General features: G+C 38.9%; 1 protein-coding gene across 1 annotated transcript in view; it reads left to right on the top strand.

Annotated features, from left to right (window-relative positions):
* LOC136857711 (cilia- and flagella-associated protein 58) overlaps positions 1–12,023 on the top strand; it is a 261,063-nt gene that overhangs the window by 62,742 nt on the left and 186,298 nt on the right. The window contains exons 4-6 of the mRNA XM_068225146.1: positions 1,465–1,604; positions 2,916–3,315; positions 5,512–5,651. Coding sequence (XP_068081247.1) covers positions 1,465–1,604; positions 2,916–3,315; positions 5,512–5,651 — 680 coding nt within the window. The remainder of the gene's footprint in view (positions 1–1,464; positions 1,605–2,915; positions 3,316–5,511; positions 5,652–12,023) is intronic.

Genomic DNA, 12,023 nt, shown 5'->3' with positions numbered 1-12,023 from the left:
GAATCACTTAATAACCAGGATTTCTTATTGTTAGATTTGCACCATTCGATCGCAGACTTGATCGCCCACAGTTCAGCCTGGAAAATAGAGCATGTGGAAGAGAGTTTGTACTGGGATGAGAACACCTCAGAATCGTTTTCATGAACAACGAAGACGCATCCAACTTTGTCCTGTTCATCTGTGCTTGGTATGTGCGATCCATCTGTGTAAATAAAGCCGTCATGGGTAATTGAACAATTTTCATAAATGAAGTTTTTGAAGAGACTTGGGTGATCAGACTGTAGAAAATGACAAGGTTGCTCTAGAGTGGTATTCAGAATGGGCATTGGTGACACTTTGTTTTTCTTCAAAAAAGTGAGTTCAGCTTTTGCTATCGCCGTCAGAAATAGTGGCTCAGTGCCTGCATTAAGAAGAGCTGCATCAGTAGAGGTGGTGCGGTAAGCACGGGAAATACGAGGGGCAAATCCTCTCTGAATTTGCATCAATTTATGCTGAGCCCATTTCTTCTCAAGTGTCATTCGAAAAGAGGAAATACAATACAATATCAGAGGTACAAACGCTGTATCATAAATAGTACCTCTGAATTTAGTCCCCAAGAAGGTCTGCTGGCAATACCTAAACCTTGCATAAACTTACTGCCTTTCTGTTGTAGTTTGTTGAAATGGGCCCTGAAGGTTAACTTCTTGTCAAGCACAACTCCTAGATAAAGAATATGATTTTCCATAGTGATATTTTGTCCATTCATTTAGTTTTTTTAGTTTTCATTTGTCCATTTTTGTTCCACTGTAAGTTTTATATTTTGGATTAGCAAACCTTTTTCAGTTTTTATCCTCCTGCTAATTTCAATGTACAGTCTTGAATTTTCTATTATTTCATATTTTGGGTACTTCAAGTTCTCCACATCCTCAGTATCTTTGGCCTGATTTGTATTGATCCTTTTCTTTCCCTCATTTCTTTTTTATGTTGTACATTGATTTCTCATTTCCTATTTACTCCATCAAGCTGTTCCTGTGTTTCTCTCGTCCTTTCCCCTTACACTAATGAAGGTCCTTATGCTGCTGTTGCTGCCCACCGTGATGTCATCCAGCACAATTATGAACAGTAAAGCTGACAGTACACTTCTCTATCCAAACCCATTTCTGATTTCAAACTACCCTGTTTATGCCCACTTGGGTCTTCACACAACTACAATATTTAAAATATATTTTTTCTACCGTTTCACTCTTTTCCAGTATCTTTATATATCTGTCTTTCCTGAACATTTCCTCTGGGGATGCAGTCAATTACCTTTTCTAAATCAGTGTCACATCATATTCTTCCCATTCACCTAATGCTGTGTATGTATTCTTAATAACATTATTCTTTCTCCCTATTCTTAATTTTCTGCAAGTCACTTGTATTTTACTATTAAATTACTATTAAATTGGTTTTTAATTTACTTTTTTAATATAATTAATGTCATAGGAAATTGAAGCAGCATGGAAAATGTTAGATGGAGCACATGTTCGAGAGCAAGACTCACTGGAGACAATTGAAAAACTTCGTAAGAAAGTAGCAAAACTTACTCAGGAACTTGAAGAATATTCCCAAGACCAGACTGATGAGTAAGTCTTTGTTCACTAGATAAAACTCACTTCAAACTTGATTCACTTTTGGTCCTTTTGAATTTTTCTCTTCTTGTTACTGTTATTATAAAATTCATAACATTTGTATAAAAATAATTTCTTACTTGCAAAATTAACTTTTTTGATTCTAAGTTCATCATACCTGTTAAGTAATATGATTTTACTCTAGCACTGCATTATCATCATGACTATAATTATTTTGAAGACATTAATACCTTTTGCAATTCAGAATATAGCCTATTGAGTTTCTCTGCTCCCATTTAATATTATAAACATTTTAAAAAAAAACCTGTTTCCATCTCTGATATTTAGTAAGTTTATTCTTCATCTCTGCATAGTTTTTGGCATTAATTTTTGCATCATGCTTATGAGTTATCTGGATACAAATTAACCCAACAGGGCTGGGGCTGTGAGATCCATGCGCCTCTGTTTCCTTGTTTATCTCAGAGATGGAAGTAGTTGGTTCCTTGTGGTTTCCACTATCCTCCTGTCTAAGCATGTTTAGTAACACAGCCGACTTTTGACAAAGTACTTGCCTTCACCCATGATCTGTGGAATATTTTAATGCACTCTGGGCCTGTCAGCCCCAGCCCAAGCAGTCATGTAAGTTTTGTCCTTCATTTTCAAGCTGCCTATATAAATAGCATTTTATGTTAGTCCTTGTAGCAAATCTGGGGTGAAGGAAGAAGCAGAACATGAAAATAGTGGGAATAGAAGAGGACGGTGTGCAAACTGCAAAGACAGAAAGCTCCACTGCTTGTGCTGACAGTGCAAAACGTACTTGTGTTTAGAGCATGCTTTATTTCTGTGCAATGCCTGTAAAGGTAGCATGTAAATGTTCTGTTGGATTGAACTGATAGTTAGAATTAAAGTGTCAAATTTTCGAACAGTTTGATTGGATAAATTTTGTGTTTTATATTGAATAATAATAATTGAATAATATAATAATGGCGGTTGTGTAGAAGTGTGTACGAGTGAAGCTCCATAAATTGGACAAAGTAAGGCGACACCAATGAGGATATTACCATAAATATAGTAAATTTGTGTAAATTAAGGAAAGTGTGCCCAGTGTAAAGTGTAATTTCTGAAAAATAACATGGGTAACGGCTCTACAGACATTTATAAAAAACTACACGGAGACCTAACGTCTAACATGGCCCCTTGCAAGATCTGTGAAGACTCGATCACAGAAGTTCAGAAGGTGACTTGTAGTAAGTGTGGGACTGTGTACCATGGCAAGTGTGTAAAACTTAACAAAAGTGAGAGTGATGCAATTGTGAAAAATAAAAGTATAACATGGAGTTGTGAGGACTGTAACAAAGGAGAAACAAAAACAGGACAGGGTGATAAACCTTCTAAAGTTACAATGGAGGACACCTGTAAGCAACTGAAAGAACTAAGGAGTGAGCAAAAAGACCTGGGGTACTCTCTGGAGGTTTGTCACTGCAAACTAGACGACACACAGAGTGCGGTGAATGACCAAAAGAGATCGCTGGTGGACCTGCTACAGGTAATTGACATTCTCAAATCGGAAAACAACAAACTCAAACAGGAAGTGGATGACTTAAAGAGACGAGTGGAGGACATCGAGCAGTACCCCAGACTGAATTCCGTAGAAATCCATGGAGTTCCAGAAACACAAGGTGAAAGCACGGAGGAGGTGGTCGGTAAAGTTATTGCTGCCACTGGGGTAAATATTGACTCATCAATGATCAACATGTCACAGACTTCCCTCAAGAACATCTGCCGGACTGGGTACTCGAACACCACTTCGTGGCATCATAGTGAAGTTCGTGCGGAGAGTGGATAAGGAGAAACTGATGGATGCCAGAGCTAAACAAGGGAAGACAATAACAACCCTCGACCTTGGGTGAACAACAAGCCAGCCAGTATTCATCAATGAATGCCTTTCCCCTTCCAGGAAGAAGCTCTTTGCACAGGTATGAGCAAAGAGGAAAGCGGCCATTTATCAGTTCTGCTGGGTGCGGAATGGTAAGATATTTGTTAGAAGGAAGCCAGGCGATCTGGTCTTACAGATTAAACATGCAGAAGACATTGAAAAGATAAAGTAAAATGTCAAAACAAAACATGAATAATAGTATAGACAGGTATAGTAGTAAAGGAGAGGTAACTATTAGTTACCAGAATGTGAGAGGAGTTAGGACAAAGACTCAGGAACTATTTTTAGCTGCCTCTGAAAATAACCATAAGATAATCTGCATAACCGAAAGTTGGCTCACCAAGTTTATATTGTGCCAAATTGGAATATTAAAAATTGTCACTGACATCACGGACAAACCTGAAATTCTAATCACGGTCCTTCAAGAAATAAGAAATAGTGATCAAGACCTATTAGAATCACAAGGAATCCCTGTAAAACGAGTGATGAAAAACTGTCCACAGTTTGGTCTTTGATTTCTAATAAATTTCAAAATCATAGATTCAGTCATGGAATTTAAATCTCATGTGATGGGCAGTCTGAGACGAGGTCTTGAAATTTCTCGGGATTTCTCGAGACTAGCGCAGGCATTATTTCTCGCGAGAAATTTAGAGAAATCTCGAGAGCGTTGTCCCCACAATGTGCGGCGAGCAGCGTGTCGTAGGCCTGCAGGTAGTCGGAGCTGAATGTTGTTTGTTCCGAATATGCAAATAGCCAACCACTGATCTTCTCATTTTCGTAAATACGTGTCAACAAGCGACTAGAGCGTTCATTTATCCCAAGGTCTATTTTGATGCAGTATAACATAATTCTGGCATTGTATGCACTGGTAGGTGCACAAATGAGTGGTTTAAGTACAGAACCTGACGGCTACTGTAGATACACGTAACTGGATACTAGAGGCGTGCATTATTTGAACTCAAGACGAGGCAAGATGCGCCTTGCTGCATATGCAACCACCATTACGCATGAGTGGAATGTGCAATCTAAATTGCTATAGAGTATTCACGTCATAATTAGGTAGGTACTTTGATATATGACGGTGCAATGTGAACTGTGTCGAAATGTTCGCGACAACTTGAAGACCATGTCCGGAACGCAACGTAAGTCGTGGATGTCGGTTATTTTTAAGAGATGTCACATAACACAGCCCACTGTGTTGCTTATTCAAAAGAAGTAAAATACATCGACAGAAATACTTCTGGGATGATCCAGCACTTACAAACGCATAATATCAGTGAACACCTCCGGCCCGGTCTGAATCACAAGAAACTACCCTGCCGACAACGATTGTGAGGCATCCAGGTAGGATTACATCCTAATAACAATTATTAAGAAATTATACGGGTTATTCAGCTAAAAGTCCACCTGACGTAACTCATGAACAGTTTAAGATACTGGCATTCTGTATTCACTTTCGCTACTGGTAAGGAGCTCAGTTCAACATGCAGTGCTTTCATAGGATTTTGACAAAATTAATCGTCACACACGTTTCCATGTAAGAACTGCTGATGATAACTATCAAGCTTACACTCGTAGTTACTGGGACGTTGCATAGCTCGCAGCACATGAGAATCGGTCTCGAGAGCGTTGCCCATCACCCCTGTTACACGTTCCACTCATGTGTAATGGGGGTTGCATATGTACCAAAGCACATCTTTCCCATCTCAGGTTCGAATAATGCACGCCTCTAGTATCCAAGTAGGTGTACATCCTATCTACAGTTATTCACAAATTATGCATTGTTATTCACCTAAGATGTCCACCCCAAAGAAGTCGTGAACAGTTTAAGATACTGACATTCTGTTTCCACTTTAGTTAATGGTATTAAGGGGTTCATAGTTGAACATGCAGTACTTTTCCAGGCTTTTGACAAAATGTATTGGGTCACACGTTTTGATAAGAGAACGTTATTTCACGCAATAACTGCCAGTGATATACTATCAGGTTTACAGTCTTAGTTACTGGTACGTCGCACAGCTTGCGCTACAGGAGGATCAGTCTCAGGATTCTCGCGAGAGTCTCGAGATCTGCGACATCAGTCTCGAGAGTCTCGAGCGAGAGCGTTGTCCATCACTAATTTTTTGGTACATATTTTAGAATGGTCATACCGCTGAGTTTTTCTTCAATAATGTTATATAATTACTTTTACCAATGCTGTTGTTTTGCATTCCAAGGTATTGTAGAAAATTTTCAAGCAGAACTTTATTCACTTGAGTTGTAATGAAGAGCATATGATGGGGCTGAAATATTATTCTCACATCTCACTCGTTACTCTACATATAGTCTGCATGAGCTGTATATTCAGATAAAACAGTCAGAGTTCACTTAAAGTACCATCCAACATATAGCATCTTGTAAACTGTTGCATAGCATTGAGAAAAATATGCAGCATTATACAGTATATATAAGAAGCAGTAGTTGGCTATGGTTCGCATTTACGGCAAAATGAAGTAGAGTGCCGTTTTGCCTCACATCTTTCAACTATGAACTCTTATCACTGGACACTGTCCGACTCGTTGGCTGAATGGTCAGCATACTGGCCTTCGGTTCAGAGGGTCCCGGGTTTGATTCCCGTCTGGGTCAGGGATTTTAACCGTCATTGGTTAATTGGTTAATTCCAGTGGCTCGGGGGATGGGTGTTTGTGCTGTCCCCAACATCCCTGCAACTCACACACCACACATAACACTATCCTCCACCACAATAACGCGCAGTTATCTACACATGGCCGATGCCGCCCACCCTCATCGGAGGGTCTGCCTTACAAGGGCTGCACCAGGCTAGAAATAGCCACATGAAATTATTATATTATCACTGGACACTGACAATGTCTAAAATTCAAGTATTTACAAAATATTTCACCATTACCATTGGGTGATAAAGCCAAAAGTGAATCAGAACTTATTGTCAGTAAGGATGTATACATTCCTGCAGGTGAAAACAGTTCAGGCAGTGAATCAAGTAGTGTGGGTTATCCTGAATTGTTACCAGAAAAGGAAATGTTTCAGCTCTTTCCCATGATCTATCTCAGAATGAAAATGGGTTCCACTGTTGACCTTCCACTTCTGAATCCAAATTGTACCTCTTGTAACTGACTTTCCACCTTTTCTCTAATTCTTCTTTCCAATATCTTGGCAACATGGTAGGTAGGTAGTGGTGATTCCTCGGTAGTTGCTGCACATATTCTTCTCTCTTTTCTTAAATATTCATATTATAACCCCCTGTTACCAATCCTTGGGCTCTTTTTCTCTCTCACCGTACCTACCTGAGCATTCTGTAAGTCCACTGCAGTCCCGTTGGTTCTGCAGCCTTGATCATTTCTACGGTTACTTCATTTATTCCCATAGCTTTTTCCTTCTTTATCTTTCTGTCACTGTAATGTCTCATTCTTTTTCTGTTACTTCTTCTATTCCTGGATACTTTCTTCACATGTCTAGTTTCTTATGTTCAGCAGTTCACTGAAATATTTTTTCCATCTTTTCATTAATTATTCTGGTTTTATCAGTATTACTCCTTCTTTATTCTCCACAAACTGTGTGTTCACTGCTTCATTCCTACAGTTTCTTATAATTTTAAATAATAATATTTTTCCTACCCTTCAAATCTTCCTTTACTTCCTGGGTGGATGTTTCCCAAATTTTCTTTTGCTACTACATTTTTGCAAATTCTTTCCACTTCTATGTATCTCACTCTACTCTCTTCAGTCTTTTGTGTTTTCCATTCCTTCCAAGTTTTCTTCTTTTTCTTTACTTTATCTTTCACTCTATCATTCCACCATGTTGTCTCTTTCTCACTTTCTGATGTTTTGCTTCATGATTTCTCTGCATACCTTTCGAATGTGCTCTTAAAATTATTCCATTCCTGTTCAACATGGCTAATATCTGTCCTTGGTATTAGTTTTTGTAATTCTGTCCTAAACTTTTCCTTCAATCTCCAGACCCTAATCTTTCTTTCTCTTTTTTCTTGTAGCTTCTTGACATTGCCTACTTTGAACTTTGCTATCACTGCTCTATGGTCATCCCCAAAGGCTTCCTTAGACATAGCTGTAACATCCATAAGATCTTTCCAATATCCTTTTCCACTAATATGTAATCAGTGAACATTTCCATTCTTCTGTGTCCCCATCCATATCTGGTAATCTTCTGGCTATTTTTTCTTGCTGAACCATGTGTTTCCTATTATTAGTTGGTTCCTCAGGCTAAAGTCCATTAAAATATCCCCTTCATGGATTTTGTTGCCATATCCAAATGACCCCAGAATCTCTTCTCTCCCCAGTCTCTCTCTTCCCACTTGTGCATTCAGATCTTCCATTATAATTACTTTCTTTTCTTCAGTATATTTCTCCACTTTTTCCAGGAATTGTTCTCTTCTGTATTTCCAGTTTGTGGAGCATGTACTTGGATCAGATCTTATGTTCCTGTCTCAAACTGTATCCTTGTTATGATCATTCTCATTGATCTTCTTCACCTCTCTCACATATTCCAGGATATCCTTTCTAATGATCATTCCCACACCATTTACTGCATCCTGTCTTCCACTGTAAAATAGTCTTACCCTTCCTTCAGTTTTCTTTCCCCTCTTCCTCTCAATTTTATTCCACTAAGACCAAGGATAGGATGTCTTTTTTTTCACGAACTCTATCAGCTCTTTGGTCTTGTCTGTCAGGGTTAGGATGTTGACTGTCCCGATTCGGATATATTGTGATACTGGTTGCTCACTTCTCACAGCTCTCCCCCTGAGTACCTGAAGAACTCTGCATCACCTACAGGAGACGACCTAGCATTTTCCGAGGCCATACCACTTTTGCTCTCATTTTAGGCATTTTTTACGATGGGTTTGCCACTACCAAAGGCATTTTAAAACCACTGCCAGCAGTTGATGAGGGCACTCCTAGCATTGAGCACAAATGCCTTCTGCAGTCACCCCTAACCTGGGGACAGACATTGCTTGATGAGTTCCAGTGTCAATTTTGTACACTGAGGGGACCCCTCATCCCATCTAAGAGAACTCATCCATCCAAAGCCATTGGTCTTAGGGGATCAAGTTATTTCCCACCGCTCGACACTCAGTGCAGAGTTGCTGGCTGTATGGTCTACTCTATTACCGTAGTGGACTGGATAGGCTAGGTAGACCATATGCATGTAAAATCCCTGACCTGGCCAAGAATCAAACCCAGGGTCCTCTGAACAAAGGACCAGTGTGTTGACTATTCAGTCAAAGAGCCAGACCAAAAGTGCTTATAACATCAACTACTCAAAATGTAATTATCTAGAAAATAGCAGTCAAAACGGCCACTTCGGTAAAACCAGGAATACGAAACATCCGGTAAACCCAGTATTAATCAATTTCATCAGGTAAACACCAGACATATTTTACATGTCAACATTGTACAACATTGAGCACCAAATAAACTTTTCTCCACCCTTTAAAAACTCAAGGAAACTTATATTCTAGCTACCACTTATTATCAGTTCTATGCTTGTTTACATTTAGAGGTGATTGAAATGTATTTTCAGTTTCAAGGCTTGCATTAAAAGAGAGTCTGAGACCCAGACTATGAAACAAGCAGCAGCTTGGCCATTGCACATCATTTTTTCAGAAATGCAAATTCCACAGTAAATGAACACATCTCCAGCTTAATTAGCTCTGACATCTAGACTGTTTTGAAAAGGTGTCCCATACACATGTCAGAATACAACGATGGCTTAACAGTTTGGCTGACAACTTTTCATTTGAGCTGGCCAGCAATCCGACTACCATTGTCGGGTTTTGAACCTGCAATCCTGGGACCTGGAGTATGACAATCTACCACTGATTCACAGAATAATTGAATATAATGGTATACTGGGTGGTTCACCTGCCCCTTGTCATCTAGTTTTAGGCAATCCATTGTGTTTACTACAATTCTGAAATACTTCGGTCCCTCTCCCTAAACCGGGGTAATATAACAAAATGTGTGGTTATGGGCTAGAAAACAGCAGGAATTGTGAGCGCTACTATTAATTAATTATGACTAGGGGGAAGATGTTGTTGGCCTGAAATTTTACTGAAAATGATCAATAAAATGCCCTTAAATTTATGGAAAAATGCTCTAAAATGAGTAAAAAAAAACTTCAAAATGTTTGACCAAATAGAATTCTGGTGACTGTATAATAATGGTTTCATAAGTAACACGTCCCTATTCTATTCACTGCACAGCTCATGTTTTTAGAGAAATAGTTACCTCCTAATTTACGTGGAAGTGTACATAATATATATATTTTTTTGCTATTTGCTTTACGTCGCTCCGACACAGATAGGTCTTATGGCGACGATGGGACAGGAAAGGCCTAGGGATGGGAAGGAAGCGGCGGTGGCCTTAATTAAGGTACAGCCCCAGCATTTGCCTGGTGTGAAAATGGGAAACCATGGAAAACCATCTTCAGGGCTGCCGAGAGTGGGATTCGAACCCACTATCTCCCGGATGCGAGCTCATAGCTGCGCGCCCCTAACTGCACGGCCAACTCGCTCGGTTATATAATATAGACACAATAATTTGCTGGATGTAGTGCTACTAGTACTTTGCCTTTGAACGTATGAATACTTGTTCCTCGCCCTCGTTACAGCTTTTAGACTTTTTCTCATTGAACGTGCTGCTTGTACAACAAACTTTGTTTTTTCACACTTTAACATTGCACAATTTACAAAATAAAACTCGCCCTTCTGTCGTAAATATGTAAACACGTCCCTATTCTATTCACTGCACAGCTCATGTTTTTAGAGAAATAGTTACCTCCTAATTTACGTGGAAGTGTACATAATATATATATTTCATACATGATTGTAATTTCAGGCCAACAACATCTTCCCCCTAGTCATAATTAATTAATAGTAGCGCTCACAATTCCTGCTGTTTTCTAGCCCATAACCACACATTTTGTTATATTACCCCGGTTTAGGGAGAGGGACCGAAGTATGCGCTTTTATTCACTAGCTGATTTAAAAGTATACTTTGTGATATGGGATTCGAACCTTCGAGTACTGTCCACTCTGTCAACTTCCACTGCACCCTGCCGAATGAGCTGTTCTGAGGCTTGACATGCAGTTTCCAGTTTCCAGCCTATACAATACCTGCTCCTGGTCTGTGTGTGCACTTCCTGTTGTAAGGTACGTATTCTTCATATCTGTGCTCATTTTGTGAGTTCATTTGAGGTATCCACAATGAATTAAAAGTGGCGCTCACAATTCCTGCTGTCTTCCAGCCCATAAAAACGCATCTCATATTACCCCAGTTTAGGGAGATGGACCAATGTATTTCAGAATTGTAGTAAAAGCAGCAGGATGCATAAAACTAAATTGCAAGTGGCTGGTGAATTACCTGATATATCTACCCTATATCTGTATGCATGATTGTAACCTTTGGAAATGTTCCTTACAAATTTGACTGACAAGGGACCATACCCAATCGACCACAGACATCAAGATGAGAGTTTGTGGACATTAAATTACTAAGTTGTGTGCAGAGTTGGGAAGTAATTGAGTAAAAGTAATCAAATTACTTATAACAAGAACTTTCTTAGTAATTGTTACTTGTAATTGTCACTTTTTTAAATAAAATATTTTACTCATAATTTACTTTTTGAAATAAAATTGTAATAGTTACATTCGTAATGGGATAATTCCGTCTCTTTCCTTCTCCCATGTTTTGTGGGTAGCGCTGTCCTACTGTAATGCAGCGGGTTTGCCAAATATCCGTAAATCAGAATGTCATCGGTTAAAATGGATGAATATCGTGTTATGTACAGAATTTCAAGGCGCATTTGATGCCGTTAACAAAAAAATATAAAAAATTAATTTAGTGTGAAAATGGTAATATAATGGAAAGTTTCGCCAAATGCAAAAACTTCATTGCATAGAACTTATCATGTCATAATTCCTATTTTATATTCATTATTTTCCTAATTTTTTTCACTGCTGGAAAAGAAACATTTCAGCTCGATGTAGATCAGTTTATTTTTAAATTTAAATGATTACAAAATGCAGTATATGCGTTTATTTTCAGTCATGTTCGGGGAATTTTATGTGCAGGCACGAAAAAGTCAGTCGCTGGCCAGCGTCTTTCCTATTGAATTTGCATGGGGGGTCGAAGCGAGGCAAATGGTCTTCAGATATGGAAGTTATTTTTAAAACAATCCCGAAGTTCTTATCTTGCTTAGTTCTTAATTTGTGACAGGAAGAATATCTCCTTGAATTTTGGTTTCGCGTGTGACTCGGCTGTCTGTCTGTCTGGCTGGCTGAAGTACCGGTGGTGATCTCCCAAACATGCGCTTTTAACATTTCCAGACAGTCACATGCAGTGCAGTGCTCATTTCGTCAGTAGTATGTATAATAGTGATTAAATACATATCAGTGACATGGATGATAGGAAAACTTAAAACGGTCCACCTTTTCAATACAAAAATGTTATAGTTTATTTATA

Source organism: Anabrus simplex, chromosome 1, assembly GCF_040414725.1.
Source record: "Anabrus simplex isolate iqAnaSimp1 chromosome 1, ASM4041472v1, whole genome shotgun sequence".
NCBI lineage: Eukaryota > Metazoa > Arthropoda > Insecta > Orthoptera > Tettigoniidae > Anabrus > Anabrus simplex.
This window is presented reverse-complemented; position numbering and strand designations above follow the sequence as displayed.